At 38.2% G+C, this 21,691-nt stretch overlaps 1 protein-coding gene across 1 annotated transcript in view; it reads left to right on the top strand.

Annotated features, from left to right (window-relative positions):
- The first annotated feature begins 692 nt into the window (after positions 1-692).
- MUC16 (mucin 16, cell surface associated) overlaps positions 693-21,691 on the top strand; it is a 90,251-nt gene continuing 69,252 nt past the window's right edge. Inside the window, exons 1-2 of the mRNA XM_073642485.1 lie at positions 693-862; positions 4,270-20,541. Coding sequence (XP_073498586.1) covers positions 784-862; positions 4,270-20,541 — 16,351 coding nt within the window. The 5' untranslated portion in view covers positions 693-783. The remainder of the gene's footprint in view (positions 863-4,269; positions 20,542-21,691) is intronic.

Here is a 21,691-nt window from a genome sequence, read left to right as displayed (position 1 = left end):
GGTACCGAGTCCCCCCACATCTCCCCCTGGGCGAGACATTTTCATCTAGCCAGATAGGTAGACATCATTTGGACATTAATAAGGCAGTTTGCATTAATATGCTCAAAATGGATTCCCTACAGTCCTAGGAGACCTCTGCATTATACACCTACACTGAGTGCAATTACAGGCTTTGCAGTACTTTGATTTGTAGCGAATTTATTTGCTTCAAATCCAATTTTTGAAGACAATTCGGCGAATCCTACAAATTCAAATTGAAAATAGTTCGCTCATCTCTACTAATGAGTCAATGTTAACACATGTGGTTCAATATATAAGCAATAAATAATCTGATAAGGTATATCATCCTGAATTTTTACCAGCATAAGAGACTTTAAGACACTGACTGCAGTTTCGGGAGGTAGCTATTGTGTGCCTCTTGTGGCTGAAGGATTTCAGGTGGTAAAGTACAGTGATTCAGATAAACATGAATCCATCAATGTACGTACATTCCTCTGATCATAGTCAGCAAATATTTATTTCAACTGGGCAATTGTTTGGGCTGGGTTAAAATGACTCAGTCAATGACCTTTTTCCAAAATTCTTTACCTTGGACCTCTCAATAGAATTTATAAAGTGACATACTGTACTTGCTTCAGGCACAGGTGTGTCACTTGCCTCACTCCTAAAAAAGTTAACACAGGTGCTTAAGCAACTGCAACTTTTCATTATCATAAGTCTTTGAGGTAGAAAAGGGACACAGCAAGGATTATTTTTCACAGCCTCTCATACGAAGCAGGAGGAATGGATTGGTACAGCCATGCTCTTCCACCTCAACTACGGTATACAGCTATTTTGATGGTTCTTTTCAGCATGCAATTAGGTATGGATTCTAAATATTTGTTATCTATTTTATTATCTATTATTCATTTATGTGTGTAGATAGAATTTATCTATTCATATTTCTTACCAATACCTATTGATCTCAGTCTATGTATAGTAAATAAAACAATCATGGTTTTCAATTAATCATGAATAGTGTGGATAAAACTGAACTTTTTTTTTTAAATCATTGTTAGAGTAGATAGGAAAATAATCTATGTTAGTGAATATCTTGTCATATCTAGGAAATTTGCGCTGGACAATTCCTAAAACATAAGTAGTGTTCTTCCAGGATACTAGAATTAATGTACATTGTAATTGGCATTGGACTCTTACTGTAATATCAGTGGCTAGTTTGTAAGCATTATATAGAATTCCCTTCACTTCATTTTGATGATATTTTTCGACTAATTAGAACATAATCAACATACTGTGTTTGTTAGCATAGAGTTTTTTTTGTGGGATTTTGGTGTAGAGGGCGCACAAAAAATACTTACATTTATTTTAATGGTAAAACATGCCTTTTTAGAAAAAAAAAATTCTTGGCATGTTTTCCGGGCAAGGCAATACACCACATTTGGTTACGTGATGAGACAAATGCCTCTTAAAAAAAAACCTCATCAATAGAAAAATCTATTTTTTTAAATGTGATATCAGCATAAAATCTTTCCAACATAAAAATTGATTTAAAAAAACTCATCGTTAAGATTTGTTCACAATTATTCACACTCCGAAAACACTAATTATTAACTTCCTGTAAAATTAGCTATGAAGTGTGTTTATCAAGGAAATTAGATTGTGTGAATGTTGAGAATCTCTATACATTGCTGTGCAATATGTTGGTATTATAAAAGCTTAAAAAAAATATATAACAACCAGAACTCTTGGATCGCTAGTCAATTTCATTGGTATTATTGCTGTTTTGCATCACTTCAGATCATTTAGTTGACCATGAAATATTTTCCATTGCCTTTTTGTTGGGTACATGCCATATTCCTTACCTAACACAACATTCATATTTTTATTAAAACAATAGTGATGCTTTAGAAAATATACTGATACAATAATTTCCTATGAAATTATCTTTAGTGTCTAAATATGGTTGTGTTAGAAAAATTAGGTTTTGAATCCTATAAGGAAATGATATGAAAAATTAACTACAGTCTAATAGCATGTGTGACTAATTTACTAATTCTAAAAAAAATGATTGTTTTTAAATGACACTGGTATTTTAGCGAAGTAAAAATTAGAAAAGTTAAATATGACACTATTATGAACTAAATGTAAAAAAATGTAATTCCTTATAGAAGATGGTATTCAAGTAAAATATCATCTTTGTCAGTCAAACAACTTGTTCTTTTTACATGCAATGTTTTTAATTGTTATAATTTTCAATTGCTTCAATTGTTAAGGAGGACCTCTCAACTGTTCACTCAGATCCTATTTAATAACAACTGATGTTCCCATAATCGTATGTTTTCTGCATTATGGGAGCTATTCATTTAAGAGCCCTTTATGCTTATCAGTCAGTAAGTTGGCAACTAGACAGGCTAGCTGTGATCAGCAGTTTTAGAACACCTTTCCTAGAGATGTTTCATTAAAAAAAATTGCGAGACCTAGGAAAGGACGCTATGACATTGTTAGGCACTGATTGGACCGATCAAAGCAATGTAAAGAAACACCTTTGTGGCTTTAGCGACATAGTTATTAATTATTGCTTGTTCACGTGTTGTGTATAAATAGCGGTATTCATAACAAGTGAGCAGCGCATCTTGAAAAAAAGTAAGGGCACTGATGTGAGGTGCACAAGTGTATCACATGGCCGAGTGCTATGCAATAAAACATTGGATTGCACTCGGACCAGTGTTATTCCATGGGGCAGCTCAGATCTGCGATTATTTTCTCATGCCGATACGGCATGAGAGAACTAGCGTAGCATGCAGCAATTGCATCCAAGAATCGGTGCCTATGGGTGCATGTGAAATATCGGACTGCACTCATGTCATGCACATGGATGTCATCTGAGTGGAGTGTGATTACAGCAGGTGCCGGCAATGAAGGAGATGGAGAAATGACTTTCTCCGTCTCCTCTACAGCTGTGCTGCGATTCTCTCATGCAAGAGAATCGGAGCACAGAGCACTGATATTCGGCTCACATTCGCAGCACAGCTTGAGCTGAGTGTCATTAGCATATTGCTAATATTAATTTAATATAAATATATTGCATATTTTGAATGAGACTATTCATTTTACAATACAATGTACTGGAAAACAGGCAAAAAAGTCCAAGTGTGCTAAAATTGTGCAAAAAACACAATTCTGCATTTTTGTTTTTACAGTGTTCATTGTGCAATAAAAAGTGGCAACATGATACTGTTAGGTCAGTACAATTACGGCAATGCCAAACATGTATAGTTATTTTTTAAACCAGTGAAAAAATTAGGAAATTCACAAAAAAAAAATTTGCTTGTATTGTCCTTTTCTAAGACTTGTAAGGTTTTCATTTTTCCATAAATGTAACTGTGTGATGTTATGTTTTTTTTTGGGTGGCACACTGATGTTTTTATTGATCCATATTAGAATGGAAGAAATGTTTTGAGTGCTTTTTTTGCATTTCTTTGGGGTGGTAAGGTAGCCAAAAAAAGTGTTCCCATTTTTCTCTGTATTTACCATTTTCTGATTAGAATAATTAATTTTATATTTTCATAGATCAGACTTTTAAGGATGTAGATCCCAAATATGTGTATTTTTTATTTCTTTAAATTGTATTAATTTTAATGGGGGAAAAAGGGAGGTGATACCAAAATTTAAATACTTTTTTTTTAGATTTTTTTTTAAAAAAAAAAACACTAGCGCCAGACTGGTCTTCACAAGAATAATAAAATGTCAGGCACGGAAATCTTTAGACCCAATGCTGCCATAGCAATCCATCAGCACCCTTCAAATGTGCTGAAAAGAGCAGATAGAAGCATTCCCCCATGGTTTGTGCTGATTAAATGCCACTGTCGTAGACTGACAGTGGCTTTTAAAGTTTATCAACAGCGGACACAGCTCAGCTCCACTAACAACTGTTAAAGGCAGACGATGGCTGAGTAAAAAAGAAAGTGTCTGATGGAAATTATGTAAGGTCTACTAATCAGTTTGCATCTAAGAAAGAAATTAGACATATCATAGTACATAACATGTCATAAAGGAGTTATTCAGCTCTACTGCTCCTTCGCTCTGTAGGGAGTCATGGAGGTAAGCCACGTACTGATCATAAAGCGATGCCATACTATAATAAAATGATATCACTTCAAAAATGAAAAAACACCTCTAAATAAAATAAAAGTGAACAGCTGAAGGTCATCCATTAAAAAGTTATAAAAATAATGGTATTTATAACGATATTCTTTTTATTTCCAAAAGCTTCAAGGGCACAAAGTACTACAAATGAAACAGCAACCACAGCTCCAATTTCAACTGAATCAGGAACTACAAGTATATCTACTACAGATTTATTAACCACATACACTGTAGATACTACAACAGGAACTGAAACAAGCACTAGCTCAGCAACAACCACTGTGGTGCCATTAACGTCTCCAGAGGCTACACAATCAACTAAACTGGAAACCACCTCGGAAGCAATAGTATCAACCACTGTTCAAGAAACAACAGTTCCTACAACTGAATCAACAACGATAATTACTACTTTATCAACAAATGGAGAAACTACAACATCCATTCCAGAAACATCAACAACAGGCCAAACAAGCTTGCCACTTCTTTCTTCTACTACAACAACTGAAAGTTTAACAACAGAATTAACTTCACCAACAACGTCACTATTAATAACAACAACCCCATTAACAACTTTATTTCAAGAAACAACTACGTCTCCAGCGATAAGCCAAACAACTGCTTCTCCTCAGTCTTCCACTACTGATGTTATAACTACAAGTCCAGAAGCTACTACAACAGGAACAGAAACAAGTACTAGCTCAGCAACGACCACTGTGGTGCCATTAACTTCTTCAGAGGCTACACAATCAACTAAACTGGAAACCACCTCAGAAGCAAGCGTATCAACCACTGTTCAAGAAACAACAGTTCCTACAAGTGAATCAACAACGATAATAATTACTTTATCAACAAATGGGGAAACTACAACCTCCATTCCAGAAACATCAACAACAGGCCAAACAAGCTTGCCACTTCTTTCTTCTACCACAGCAACAACTGAAAGTTTAACAACAGATTTAACAACTTCACCAACAACTTCAGTATTAACAACAACCCCATTAACAATCTTATTACAAGAAACAACTACGTCTCCAGCAATAACCCAAACAACTGCTTCTCCTCAGTCCTCCACTACAGATGTTATAACTACAAGTCCTGAAGCTACTACAACAGGAACAGAAACAAGTACTAGCTCAGAAACGACCACTGTGGTGCCATTAACTTCTTCAGAGGCTACACAATCAACTAAACTGGAAACCACCTCAGAAGCAAGCGTATCAACCACTGTTCAAGAAACAACAGTTCCTACAACTGAATCAACAACGATAATTACTACTTTATCAACAAATGGGGAAACTACAACCTCCATTCCAGAAACATCAACAACAGGACAAACAAGCTTGCCACTTCTTTCTTCTGCTACAACAACAACTGAAAGTTTAACAACAGAATTAACAACTTCACTAACAACGTCACTATTAATAACAACCCCATTAGCAACTTTATTTCAAGAAACAACCACGTCTCCAGCAATAAGCCAAACAACTGCTTCTCCTCAGTCTTCCTCTACTAATGTTATAACTACAAGTCCAGAAGCTACTACAACAGGAACTGAAACAAGTACTAGCTCAGCAACAACCACCGTGGTGCCATTAACTTCTTCAGAGGCTACACAATCAACTAAACTGGAAACCAACTCAGAAGCAAGCGTATCAACCACTGTTCAAGAAACAACAGTTCCTACAAGTGAATCAACAACGATAATAACTACTTTATCAACAAATGGGGAAACTACAACCTCCATTCCAGAAACATCAACAACAGGCCAAACAAGCTTACCACTTCTTTCTTCTACCACAGCAACAACTGAAAGTTTAACAACAGATTTAACAACTTCACTATTAATAACAACCCCATTAACAACCTTATTACAAGAAACAACTATGTCTCCAGCAATAACCCAAACAACTGCTTCTCCTGAGTCCTCCACTACAGATGTTATAACTACAAGTCCTGAAGCTACTACAACAGGAACAGAAACAAGTACTAGCTCAGCAACAACCACTGTGGTGCCATTAACTTCTTCAGAGGCTACACAATCAACTAAACTGGAAACCACCTCAGAAGCAAGCGTATCAACCACTGCTCAAGAAACAACAGTTCCTACAACTGAATCATCAACGATAATTACTACTTTATCAACAAATGGAGAACCTACAACCTCCATTCCAGAAACATCAACAACAGGCCAAACAAGCTTGTCACTTCTTTCTTCTACCACAGCAACAACTGAAAGTTTAAAAACAGAATTAACAACTTCACCAACAACTTCATTATTAACAACAACCCCATTAACAACCTTATTACAAGAAACAACTACGCCTCCAGCAATAACCAAAACAACTGCTTCTCCTCAGTCCTCCTCTACGGATGTTATAACTACAAGTCCTGAAGCTACTACAACAGGAACAGAAATAAGTACTAGCTCAGCAACAACCACTGTGGTGCCATTAACATCTTCAGAGGCTACACAATCAACTAAACTGGAAACCACCTCGGAAGCAATAGTATCAACCACTGTTCAAGAAACAACAATTCCTACAACTGAATCAGCAACGATAATTACTACTTTATCAACAAATGGGGAAACTACAACCTCCATTCCAGAAACATCCACAACAGGCCAAACAAGCCTGCCACTTCTTTCTTCTACTACAACAACAACTGAAAGTTTAACAACAGAATTAACAACTACACCAACAACGTCACTATTAATAACAACAACCCCATTAACAACTTTATTTCAAGAAACAACCACGTCTCCAGCAATAAGCCAAACAACTGCTTCTCCTCAGTTCTCCACTACGGATGTTATAACTACAAGTCCTGTAGCTACTACAACAGGAACAGAAACAAGTACTAGCTCAGCAACAACCACCGTGGTGCCATTAACTTCTTCAGAGGCTACACAATCAACTAAACTGGAAACCACCTCAGAAGCAATAGTATCAACCACTGTTCAAGAAACAACCGTTCCTACAACTGAATCAACAACGATAATTACTACTTTATCAACAAATGGAGAAACTACAACCTCAGCTCAAGAAACATCAACAACAGGCCAAACAAGCTTGCCACTTCTTTCTTCTACCATAGCAACAACTGAAAGTTTAACAACAGATTTAACAACTACACCAACAACTTCAATATTAATAACAACAACCCCATTAACAACCTTATTACAAGAAACAACCACATCTCCAGCACTAAGCCAAACAACAGCTTCTCCTCAGTCCTCCACTACTGATGTTATAACTACAAGTCCTGAAGTTACTACGACAGGAACAGAAACAAGTACTAGCTCAGCAACAACCACCGTGGTGCCATTAACCTCTTCAGAGGCTGCACAATCAACTAAACTGGAAACCACCACAGAAGCAATAGTATCAATCACTGTTCAAGAAACAACAGTTCCTACAAGTGTACCAACAACGATAATTACTACTTTATCAACAAATGTAGAAACTACAACCTCCATTCCAGAAACATCAACAACGGGCCAAACAAGTCTGCCACTTCTTTCTTCTACCACAGCAACAACTGAAAGTTTAACAACTGATTTAACAACTTCACTATTAATAACAACAACCCCATTAACAACTTTATTTCAAGAAACAACCACGTCTCCAGCAATAAGCCAAACAATTGCTTCTCCTCAGTCTTCCACTACTGATGTTATAACTACAAGTTCAGAAGCTACTACAACAGGAACAGAAACAAGTACTAGCTCAGCAACAACCACTGTGGTGCCATTAACGTCTTCAGAGGCTACACAATCAACTAAACTGGAAACCACCTCAGAAGCAATAGTATCAACCACTGCTCAAGAAACAACAGTTCCTACAACTGATTCAACAACGATAATTACTACTTTATCAACAAATGGAGAAACTACAACCTCCATTCCAGAAACATCAACAACAGTCCAAGCAAGCTTGCCACTTGTTTCTTCTACCACAGCAACAACTGAAAGTTTAACAACAGATTTAACAACTTCACCATCAACTTCACTATTAATAACAACAACCCCATTAACAACCTTTTTTCATGAAACAACTACGTCTCCAGCAATAAGCCAAACAACTGCTTCACCTCAGTCTTCCACTACTGATGTTATAACTACAAGTCCAGAAGCTACTACAACAGGAACAGAAACAAGTACTAGCTCAGAAACAACCACCGTGTTGCCATTAACTTCTTCAGAGGCTACACAATCAACTAAACTGGAAACCACCTCAGAAGCAATCGTATCAACCACTGTTCAAGAAACAACAGTTCCTACAAGTGAATCAACAACGATAATAACTACTATATCAACAAATGGGGAAACTACAACCTCCATTCCAGAAATATCAACAACAGGCCAAACAAGCCTGCCAATTCTTTCTTCTACCACAGCAACAACTGAAAGTTTAACAACAGATTTAACAACTTCACCAACAACTTCACTATTAACAACAACCCCATTAACAACCTTATTACAAGAAACAACTACGTCTCCAGCAATAAACCAAACAACTTCTTCTCCTCAGTCCTCCACTACAGATGTTATAACTACAAGTCCTGTAGCTACTACAACAGGAACAGAAACAAGTACTAGCTATGCAACAATCACCGTGGTGCCATTAACTTCTTTAGAGGCTACACAATCAACTAAACTGGAAACCACCTCAGAAGCAATAGTATCAACCACTGTTCAAGAAACAACCGTTCCTACAACTGAATCAACAACGATAATTAATACTTTATCAACAAATGGAGAAACTACAACCTCAGCTCCAGAAACATCAACAACAGGCCAAACAAGCTTGCCACTTGTTTCTTCTACCACAGCAACAACTGAAAGTTTAACAACAGATTTAACAACTTCACCAAAAACTTCAATATTAATAACAACAACCCCATTAACAACCTTATTACAAGAAACAACCACATCTCCAGCACTAAGCCAAACAACAGCTTCTCCTCAGTCCTCCACTACTGATGTTATAACTACAAGTCCTGAAGTTACTACGACAGGAACAGAAACAAGTACTAGCTCAGCAACAACCACCGTGGTGCCATTAACCTCTTCAGAGGCTGCACAATCAACTAAACTGGAAACCACCACAGAAGCAATAGTATCAACCACTGTTCAAGAAACAACAGTTCCTACAAGTGAACCAACAACGATAATTACTACTTTATCAACAAATGGAGAAACTACAACCTCCATTCCAGAAACATCAACTACAGGCCAAACAAGCCTGCCACTTCTTTCTTCTACCACAGCAACAACTGAAAGTTTAACAACAGATTTAACAACTTTACTATTAATAACAACAACCCCATTAACAACCTTTTTTCAAGAAACAACTACATCTCCAGCAATAGGCCAAACAACTACTTCTCCTCAGTCTTCCACTACTAATGTTATAACTACAAGTCCAGAAGCTACTACAACAGGAACAGAAACAAGTACTAGCTCAGCAACAACCACTGTGGTGCCATTAACTTCTTCAGAGGCTACACAATCAACTAAACTGGAAACCACATCAGAAGCAATCGTATCCACCATTGTTCAAGAAACAACAGTTCCTACAAGTGAATCAACAATGATAATAACTACTTTATCAACAAATGGGGAAACTACAACCTCCATTCCAGAAACATCAACAACAGTCCAAACAAGCTTGCCACTTCTTTCTTCTACCACAGCAACAACTGAAAGTTTAACAACAGATTTAACAACTTCACCAACAACGTCACTATTAATAACAACAACCCCATTAACAACTTTATTTCAAGAAACAACTACGTCTCCAGCAATAAGCCAAACAACTGCTTCTCCTCAGTCTTCCACTACTGATGTTATAACTACAAGTTCAGAAGCAACTACAACAGGAACAGAAACAAGTACTAGCTCAGCAACAACCACTGTGGTGCCATTAACGTCTTCAGAGGCTACACAATCAACTAAACTTGAAACTACCTCAGAAGCAATAGTATCAACCACTGTTCAAGAAACAACAATTCCTACAACTGATTCAACAATGATAATTACTACTTTATCAACAAATGGAGAAACTACAACCTCCATTCCAGAAACATCAACAACAGTCCAAACAAGCTTACCACTTGTTTCTTCTACCACAGCAACAACTGAAAGTTTAACAACAGATTTAACAACTTCACCGTCAACTTCACTATTACCAACAACCCCATTAACAACCTTATTACAAAAAACAACTACGTCTCCAGCAATAACCCAAACAACTGCTTCTCCTCAGTCCTCCACTATGGATGTTATAACTACAAGTCCTGTAGCTACTACAACAGGAACAGAAACAAGTACTAGCTCAGCAACAACCACCGTGGTGCCGTTAACTTCTTCAGAGGCTACACAATCAACTAAACTGGAAACCACCTCAGAAGCAATAGTATCAACCACTGTTCAAGAAACAACCGTTCCTACTACTGAATCAACAACGATAATTACTACTTTATCAACAAATGGAGAAACTACAACCTCAGTTTCAGAAACATCAACAACAGACCAAACAAGCTTGCCACTTCTTTCTTCTACCACAGCAACAACTGAAAGTTTAACAACAGATTTAACTACTTCACCATCAACTTCACTATTAATAACAACAACCCCATTAACAACCTTTTTTCATGAAACAACTACGTCTCCAGCAATAAGCCAAACAACTGCTTCACCTCAGTCTTCCACTACTGATGTTATAACTACAAGTCCAGAAGCTACTACAACAGGAACAGAAACAAGTACTATCTCAGAAACAACCACGGTGTTGCCATTAACTTCTTCAGAGGCTACACAATCAACTAAACTGGAAACCACCTCAGAAGCAATCGTATCAACCACTGTTCAAGAAACAACAGTTCCTACAAGTGAATCAACAACGATAATAACTACTATATCAACAAATGGGGAAACTACAACCTCCATTCCAGAAATATCAACAACAGGCCAAACAAGCTTGCCAATTCTTTCTTCTACCACAGCAACAACTGAAAGTTTAACAACAGATTTAACAACTTCACCAACAACTTCACTATTAACAACAACCCCATTAACAACCTTTTTACAAGAAACAACTACGTCTCCAGCAATAAACCAAACAACTGCTTCTCCTCAGTCCTCCACTACGGATGTTATAACTACAAGTCCTGTAGCTACTACAACAAGAACAGAAACAAGTACTAGCTCAGCAACAACCACCGTGGTGCCATTAACTTCTTCAGAGGCTACACAATCAACTAAACTGGAAACCACCTCAGAAGCAATAGTATCAACCACTGTTCAAGAAACAACCGTTCCTACAACTGAATCAACAACGATAATTACTACTTTATCAACAAATGGAGAAACTACAACCTCAGCTCAAGAAACATCAACAACAGGCCAAACAAGCTTGCCACTTCTTTCTTCTACCACAGCAACAACTGAAAGTTTAACAACAGATTTAACAACTTCACTAACAACTTCAATATTAATAACAACAACCCCATTAACAACCTTATTACAAGAAACAACCACATCTCCAGCACTAAGCCAAACAACAGCTTCTCCTCAGTCCTCCACTACTGATGTTATAACTACAAGTCCTGAAGTTACTACGACAGGAACAGAAACAAGTACTAGCTCAGCAACAACCACCGTGGTGCCATTAACCTCTTCAGAGGCTGCACAATCAACTAAACTGGAAACCACCACAGAAGCAATAGTATCAATCACTGTTCAAGAAACAACAGTTCCTACAAGTGTACCAACAACGATAATTACTACTTTATCAACAAATGTAGAAACTACAACCTCAATTCCAGAAACATCAACAACAGGCCAAACAATTCTGCCACTTCTTTCTTCTACCACAGCAACAACTGAAAGTTTAACAACAGATTTAACAACTTCACTATTAATAACAACAACCCCATTAACAACTTTATTTCAAGAAACAACCACGTCTCCAGCAATAAGCCAAACAACTGCTTCTCCTCACTCTTCCACTACTGATGTTATAACTACAAGTTCAGAAGCTACTACAACAGGAACAGAAACAAGTACTAGCTCAGCAACAACCACTGTGGTGCCATTAACGTCTTCAGAGGCTACACAATCAACTAAACTGGAAACCACCTCAGAAGCAATAGTATCAACCACTGTTCAAGAAACAACAGTTCCTACAACTGACTCAACAACGATAATTACTACTTTATCAACAAATGGAGAAACTACAACCTCCATTCCAGAAACATCAACAACAGTCCAAGCAAGCTTGCCACTTGTTTCTTCTACCACAGCAACAACTGAAAGTTTAACAACAGATTTAACAACTTCACCATCAACTTCACTATTAATAACAACAACCCCATTAACAACCTTTTATCATGAAACAACTACGTCTCCAGCAATAAGCCAAACAACTGCTTCACCTCAGTCTTCCACTACTGATGTTATAACTACAAGTCCAGAAGCTACTACAACAGGAACAGAAACAAGTACTAGCTCAGAAACAACCACCGTGTTGCCATTAACTTCTTCAGAGGCTACACAATCAACTAAACTGGAAACCACCTCAGAAGCAATCGTATCAACCACTGTTCAAGAAACAACAGTTCCTACAAGTGAATCAACAACGATAATAACTACTATATCAACAAATGGGGAAACTACAACCTCCATTCCAGAAATATCAACAACAGGCCAAACAAGCCTGCCAATTCTTTCTTCTACCACAGCAACAACTGAAAGTTTAACAACAGATTTAACAACTTCACCAACAACTTCACTATTAACAACAACCCCATTAACAACCTTATTACAAGAAACAACTACGTCTCCAGCAATAAACCAAACAACTGCTTCTCCTCAGTCCTCCACTACGGATGTTATAACTACAAGTCCTGAAGCTACTACAACAGGAACAGAAACAAGTACTAGCTCAGCAACAACCACCGTGGTGCCATTAACTTCTTCAGAGGCTACACAATCAACTAAACTGGAAACCACCTCAGAAGCAATAGTATCAACCACTGTTCAAGAAACAACCGTTCCTACAACTGAATCAACAACGATAATTAATACTTTATCAACAAATGGAGAAACTACAACCTCAGCTCCAGAAACATCAACAACAGGCCAAACAAGCTTGCCACTTCTTTCTTCTACCACAGCAACAACTGAAAGTTTAACAACAGATTTAACAACTTCACCAACAACTTCAATATTAATAACAACAACCCCATTAACAACCTTATTACAAGAAACAACCACATCTCCAGCACTAAGCCAAACAACAGCTTCTCCTCAGTCCTCCACTACTGATGTTATAACTACAAGTCCTGAAGTTACTACGACAGGAACAGAAACAAGTACTAGCTCAGCAACAACCACCGTGGTGCCATTAACCTCTTCAGAGGCTGCACAATCAACTAAACTGGAAACCACCACAGAAGCAATAGTATCAACCACTGTTCAAGAAACAACAGTTCTTACAAGTGAAACAACAACGATAATTACTACTTTATCAACAAATGGAGAAACTACAACCTCCATTACAGAAACATCAACAACAGGCCAAACAAGCCTGCCACTTCTTTCTTCTACCACAGCAACAACTGAAAGTTTAACAACAGATTTAACAACTTCACCAACAACTTCACTATTAACAACAACCCCATTAACAACCTTTTTACAAGAAACAACTACGTCTCCAGCAATAAACCAAACAACTGCTTCTCCTCAGTCCTCCACTACGGATGTTATAACTACAAGTCCTGTAGCTACTACAACAAGAACAGAAACAAGTACTAGCTCAGCAACAACCACCGTGGTGCCATTAACTTCTTCAGAGGCTACACAATCAACTAAACTGGAAACCACCTCAGAAGCAATAGTATCAACCACTGTTCAAGAAACAACCATTCCTACAACTGAATCAACAACGATAATTACTACTTTATCAACAAATGGAGAAACTACAACCTCAGCTCAAGAAACATCAACAACAGGCCAAACAAGCTTGCCACTTCTTTCTTCTACCACAGCAACAACTGAAAGTTTAACAACAGATTTAACAACTTCACTAACAACTTCAATATTAATAACAACAACCCCATTAACAACCTTATTACAAGAAACAACCACATCTCCAGCACTAAGCCAAACAACAGCTTCTCCTCAGTCCTCCACTACTGATGTTATAACTACAAGTCCTGAAGTTACTACGACAGGAACAGAAACAAGTACTAGCTCAGCAACAACCACCGTGGTGCCATTAACCTCTTCAGAGGCTGCACAATCAACTAAACTGGAAACCACCACAGAAGCAATAGTATCAATCACTGTTCAAGAAACAACAGTTCCTACAAGTGTACCAACAACGATAATTACTACTTTATCAACAAATGTAGAAACTACAACCTCCATTCCAGAAACATCAACAACAGGCCAAACAAGTCTGCCACTTCTTTCTTCTACCACAGCAACAACTGAAAGTTTAACAACTGATTTAACAACTTCACTATTAATAACAACAACCCCATTAACAACTTTATTTCAAGAAACAACCACGTCTCCAGCAATAAGCCAAACAACTGCTTCTCCTCAGTCTTCCACTACTGATGTTATAACTACAAGTTCAGAAGCTACTACAACAGGAACAGAAACAAGTACTAGCTCAGCAACAACCACTGCGGTGCCATTAACGTCTTCAGAGGCTACACAATCAACTAAACTGGAAACCACCTCAGAAGCAATAGTATCAACCACTGTTCAAGAAACAACAGTTCCTACAACTGACTCAACAACGATAATTACTACTTTATCAACAAATGGAGAAACTACAACCTCCATTCCAGAAACATCAACAACAGTCCAAGCAAGCTTGCCACTTGTTTCTTCTACCACAGCAACAACTGAAAGTTTAACAACAGATTTAACAACTTCACCATCAACTTCACTATTAATAACAACAACCCCATTAACAACCTTTTATCATGAAACAACTACGTCTCCAGCAATAAGCCAAACAACTGCTTCACCTCAGTCTTCCACTACTGATGTTATAACTACAAGTCCAGAAGCTACTACAACAGGAACAGAAAGAAGTACTAGCTCAGAAACAACCACCGTGTTGCCATTAACTTCTTCAGAGGCTACACAATCAACTAAACTGGAAACCACCTCAGAAGCAATCGTATCAACCACTGTTCAAGAAACAACAGTTCCTACAAGTGAATCAACAACGATAATAACTACTATATCAACAAATGGGGAAACTACAACCTCCATTCCAGAAATATCAACAACAGGCCAAACAAGCCTGCCAATTCTTTCTTCTACCACAGCAACAACTGAAAGTTTAACAACAGATTTAACAACTTCACCAACAACTTCACTATTAACAACAACCCCATTAACAACCTTATTACAAGAAACAACTACGTCTCCAGCAATAAACCAAACAACTGCTTCTCCTCAGTCCTCCACTACGGATGTTATAACTACAAGTCCTGTAGCTACTACAACAGGAACAGAAACAAGTACTAGCTCAGCAACAACCACCGTGGTGCCATTAACTTCTTCAGAGGCTACACAATCAACTAAACTGGAAACCACCTCAGAAGCAATAGTATCAACCACTGTTCAAGAAACAACCGTTCCTACAACTGAATCAACAACGATAATTAATACTTTATCAACAAATGGAGAAACTACAACCTCAGCTCCAGAAACATCAACAACAGACCAAACAAGCTTGCCACTTCTTTCTTCTACCACAGCAACAACTGAAAGTTTCACAACAGATTTAACAACTTCACCAACAACTTCAATATTAATAACAACCACCCCATTAACAATCTTATTACAAGAAACAACAACATCTCCAGCACTAAGCCAAACAACAGCTTCTCCTCAGTCCTCCACTACTGATGTTATAACTACAAGTCCTGAAGTTACTACGACAGGAACAGAAACAAGTATTAGCTCAGCAACAACCACCGTGGTGCCATTAACCTCTTCAGAGGCTGCACAATCAACTAAACTGGAAACCACCACAGAAGCAATAGTATCAACCACTGTTCAAGAAACAACAGTTCTTACAAGTGAACCAACAACGATAATTACTACTTTATCAACAAATGGAGAAACTACAACCTCCATTCCAGAAACATCAACAACAGGCCAAACAAGCCTGCCACTTCTTTCTTCTACCACAGCAACAACTGAAAGTTTAACAACAGATTTAACAACTTCACTATTAATAACAACAACCCCATTAACAACCTTTTTTCAAGAAACAACTACATCTCCAGCAATAGGCCAAACAACTGCTTCTCCTCAGTCTTCCACTACTGATGTTATAACTTCAAGTCCAGAAGCTACTACAACAGGAACAGAAACAAGTATTAGCTCAGAAACAACCACTGTGGTGTCATTAACGTCTTCAGAGGCTACACAATCAACTAAACTGGAAACCACCTCAGAAGCAATAGTATCAACCACTGTTCAAGAAACAACAGTTCCTACAACTGATTCAACAACGATAATTGCTACTTTATCAACAAATGGAGAAACTACAACCTCCATTCCAGAAACATCAACAACAGTCCAAACAAGCTTGCCACTTCTTTCTTCTACCACAGCAACAACTGAAAGTTTAACAATAGATTTAACAACTTCACCAACAACTTCACTATTAATAACAACAACCCCATTAACAACCTTATTTCAAGAAACAACTACGTCTCCAGCAATAGGCCAAACAACTGCTTCTCCTCAGTCCTCCACTACGGATGTTATAACTACAAGTCCTGAAGCTACTACAACAGGAACAGAAACAAGTATTAGCTCAGCAACAACCACTGTGGTGCCTCTAGCGTCTTCAGAGGCTACACAATCAACTATACTGGAAACCACTTCAGAAGCAATAGTATCAACCACTGTTCAAGAAACAACAGTTCCTACAATTGATTCAACAACGATAATTGCTACTTTATCAACAAATGGGGAAACTACAACCTCCATTCCAGAAACATCAACAACAGTCCAAACAAGTTTGCCACTTCTTTCTTCTACCACAGCAACAACTGAAAGTTTAACAACAGATTTAACAACTTCACCAACAACTTCACTATTAATAACAACAACCCCATTAACAACCTTATTTCAAGAAACAACTACGTCTCCAGCAATAGGCCAAACAACTGCTTCTCCTCAGTCCTCCACTACGGATGTTATAACTACAAGTCCTGAAGCTACTACAACAGGAACAGAAACAAGTATTAGCTCAGCAACAACCACTGTGGTGCCTCTAACGTCTTCAGAGGCTACTCAATCAACTAAACTGGAATTCACCTCAGAAGCAATAGTATCAACCACTGTTCAAGAAACAACAGTTCCTACAACTGATTCAACAACGATAATTACTACTTTATCAACAAATGGAGAAACTACAACCTCAGTTTCAGAAACATCAACAACAGACCAAACAAGCTTGCCACTTCTTTCTTCTACCACAGCAACAACTGAAAGTTTAACAACAGATTTAACAACTTCACCAACAACTTCAATATTAATAACAGCAACCCCATTAACAACCTTATTACAAGAAACAACCACGTCTCCAGCACTAAGCCAAACAACAGCTTCTCCTCAGTCCTCCACTACTGATGTTATAACTACAAGTCCTGAAGTTACTACGACAGGAACAGAAACAAGTACTAGCTCAGCAACAACCACCGTGGTGCCATTAACCTCTTCAGAGGCTGCGCAATCAACTAAACTGGAAACCACCACAGAAGCAATAGTATCAACCACTGTTCAAGAAACAACAGTTCTTACAAGTGAACCAACAACGATAATTACTACTTTATCAACAAATGGAGAAACTACAACCTCCATTCCAGAAACATCAACAACAGGCCAAACAAGCCTGCCACTTCTTTCTTCTACCACAGCAACAACTGAAAGTTTAACAACAGATTTAACAACTTCACTATTAATAACAAGAACCCCATTAACAACCTTTTTTCAAGAAACAACTACATCTCCAGCAATAGGCCAAACAACTGCTTCTCCTCAGTCTTCCACTACTGATGTTATAACTTCAAGTCCAGAAGCTACTACAACAGGAACAGAAACAAGTATTAGCTCAGAAACAACCACTGTGGTGCCATTAACGTCTTCAGAGGCTACACAATCAACTAAACTGGAAACCACCTCAGAAGCAATAGTATCAACCACTGTTCAAGAAACAACAGTTCCTACAACTGATTCAACAACGATAATTGCTACTTTATCAACAAATGGAGAAACTACAACCTCCATTCCAGAAACATCAACAACAGTCCAAACAAGCTTGCCACTTCTTTCTTCTACCACAGCAACAACTGAAAGTTTAACAACAGATTTAACAACTTCACCAACAACTTCACTATTAATAACAACAACCCCATTAACAACCTTATTTCAAGAAACAACTACGTCTCCAGCAACAGGCCAAACAACTGCTTCTCCTCAGTCCTCCACTACGGATGTTATAACTACAAGTCCTGAAGCTACTACAACAGGAACAGAAACAAGTATTAGCTCAGCAACAACCACTGTGGTGCCTCTAGCGTCTTCAGAGGCTACACAATCAGCTAAACTGGAAACCACCTCAGAAGCAATAGTATCAACCACTGTTCAATCAACAACAGTTCCTACAACTGATTCAACAACGATAATTGCTACTTTATCAACAAATGGAGAAACTACAACCTCCATTCCAGAAACATCAACAACAGTCCAAACAAGCTTGCCACTTCTTTCTTCTACCACAGCAACAACTGAAAGTTTAACAACAGATTTAACAACTTCACCAACAACTTCACTATTAATAACAGCAACCCCATTAACAACCTTATTTCAAGAAACAACTACGTCTCCAGCAATAGGCCAAACAACTGCTTCTCCTCAGTCTTCCGCTACGGATGTTATAACTACAAGTCCTGAAGCTACTACAACAGGAACAGAAACAAGTATTAGCTCAGCAACAACCACTGTGGTGCCTCTAACGTCTTCAGAGGCTACTCAATCAACTAAACTGGAAACCACCTCAGAAGCAATAGTATCAACCACTGTTCAAGAAACAACAGTTCCTACAACTGATTCAACAACGATAATTACTACTTTATCAACAAATGGAGAAACTACAACCTCAGTTTCAGAAACATCAACAACAGACCAAACAAGCTTGCCACTTCTTTCTTCTACCACAGCAACAACTGAAAGTTTAACAACAGATTTAGCAACTTCACCAACAACTTCAATATTAATAACAGCAACCCCATTAACAACCTTATTACAAGAAACAACCACGTCTCCAGCACTAAGCCAAACAACAGCTTCTCCTCAGTCCTCCACTACTGATGTTATAACTACAAGTCCTGAAGTTACTACGACAGGAACAGAAACAAGTACTAGCTCAGCAACAACCACCGTGGTGCCATTAACCTCTTCAGAGGCTGCGCAATCAACTAAACTGGAAACCACCACAGAAGCAATAGTATCAACCACTGTTCAAGAAACAACAGGTCCTACAAGTGAACCAACAACGATAATTACTACTTTATCAACAAATGGAGAAACTACAACCTCCGTTCCAGAAACATCAACAACAGGCCAAACAAGCCTGCCACTTCTTTCTTCTACCACAGCAACAACTGAAAGTTTAACAACAGATTTAATAACTTCAGTATTAATAACAACAACCCCATTAACAACCTTTTTTCAAGAAATAACTACATCTCCAGCAATAGGCCAAACAACTGCTTCTCCTCAGTCTTCCACTACTGATGTTATAACTACAAGTCCAGAAGCTACTACAACAGGAACAGAAACAAGTACTAGCTCAGCAACAACCACTGTGGTGCCATTAACTTCTTCAGAGACTACACAATCAACTAAACTGGAAACCACCTCAGAAGCAATCGTATCAACCACTGTTCAAGAAACAACAGTACCTACCAGTGAGTCAACAACGATAATTACTGCTTTATCAACAAATGGAGAAACCACAACCTCTGTATCAGAAACATCTACAACAGGCCAAACAAGCTTGCCATTTCTTTCTTCTACCACATCAACAACTGAAAGTTTAACAACAGATTTAACAGCTTCACCAAGAACTTCACTATTAATAACAACAACTTTGTCTCCTGCAGTAAGCCAATCAACTTCTTCCCCTCAGTCCTCCACTACTGATGTTATAACTATAAGTCCTGAAACTTCTACAACAGGAACAGAAACAAGTACTAGCTCAGCAACAACCACCGTGTTGCCATTAACTTTGTCAGAGGCTACACAATCAACTAAACTGGATTCAACAACTCTAGAATTAACAGGTAAGTTATGGTGATGATAGCACAGATAATATGCACTCACTACCGTGAAACATACTAGTGGAAGAAACTAGTGGAACAGTTACATAAAGTTAAATGTTGCATTTTTCACATTACCCAATGTAGGATATCCGTTGTAGTCCTTTTGCCGAGTAGGTCTCTAAGTGATTCCAGAAATAATATTTACTGCTGTGGATATTATTGCAGAGAAGGTACAGAGAATCTACACTTAAGGCTATGTGCCCATGTAGCAGATTTGATGCAGTGCGTTTTTGCCTCTTTCTGGCAGAAAAAAAACGCATGCAGATTTACATGCTTTTTTTCTGCCAGAGAGAAGCGTTTTTTCAGCGTTTTTACAGCAGCGTTTTTTTAAGCACTTTTCCAAGCGATTTTGAGCATCACTTGGAAAAGTGCTTGACAAGTTGGTCACACAATATAAATCCATGCAACTGGCATGGATTTATATTGTGTGACCAACTTAGATGCTTTAAATGCTGCATCTATAGTAAAAAAAAAAAAGAATTAAAAAGTTTAAAATAAAAAAAAACCTGTATACTCACCTCTCCAGTCTCCTCCCGGCGGTGATCCTCTCTCCTCGGCGTCCCGCGATGTACTTGCAGGACCTGCAGTGACGTCATTTAGTCAGCTGATGGTCACGCGACCATCACCTGACCGCTGACGTCAGCGGTCTCATGACCATCAGCTGACTAAATGATGTCACCGCAGGTCCTTCAAGTACACCGCGGGACGCCGAGAAGAGAAGACGTGGCCGGGAGCAGACCGGAGAGGTGAGTATACAGTTTTTTTTTTCATTTGTAACCTTTTTATTTCTTTTTTTCACCGCGTGGTAGCTGGGATGAAGAGGAGTTGTAGTTTCCTCTTCATCATGGGTACCACATGCACCGCAATTACGCCGCAAATTCGTGGCCATTGAATTTAATTGAAACGCAGCAAATCCACATATACCTGCGGGTTTGCTGTGTTTCAATGTTCCTCAATAGCCGCGAATTTGCGGCGTAATTGTGGTAGAAATGGTCATGCTGCGTTTTGCAACGAAATGCGAATTTGGCGCGCAAATTAGCGCATCATGTGCACAGCACATCCGAATTCACATTGCTTTGAATGGCAGATGGTTTTACAAGCGTGTTCGCGG

This window comes from Phyllobates terribilis, unplaced genomic scaffold, assembly GCF_046119375.1.
Source record: "Phyllobates terribilis strain yellow unplaced genomic scaffold, ASM4611937v1 Scaffold_1__5_contigs__length_1240528914, whole genome shotgun sequence".
Classification (NCBI taxonomy): Eukaryota; Metazoa; Chordata; class Amphibia; order Anura; family Dendrobatidae; genus Phyllobates; species Phyllobates terribilis.
The sequence above is the reverse complement of the archived record's forward strand: the minus strand, read 5'-3'. Positions and strand labels throughout refer to the sequence as shown.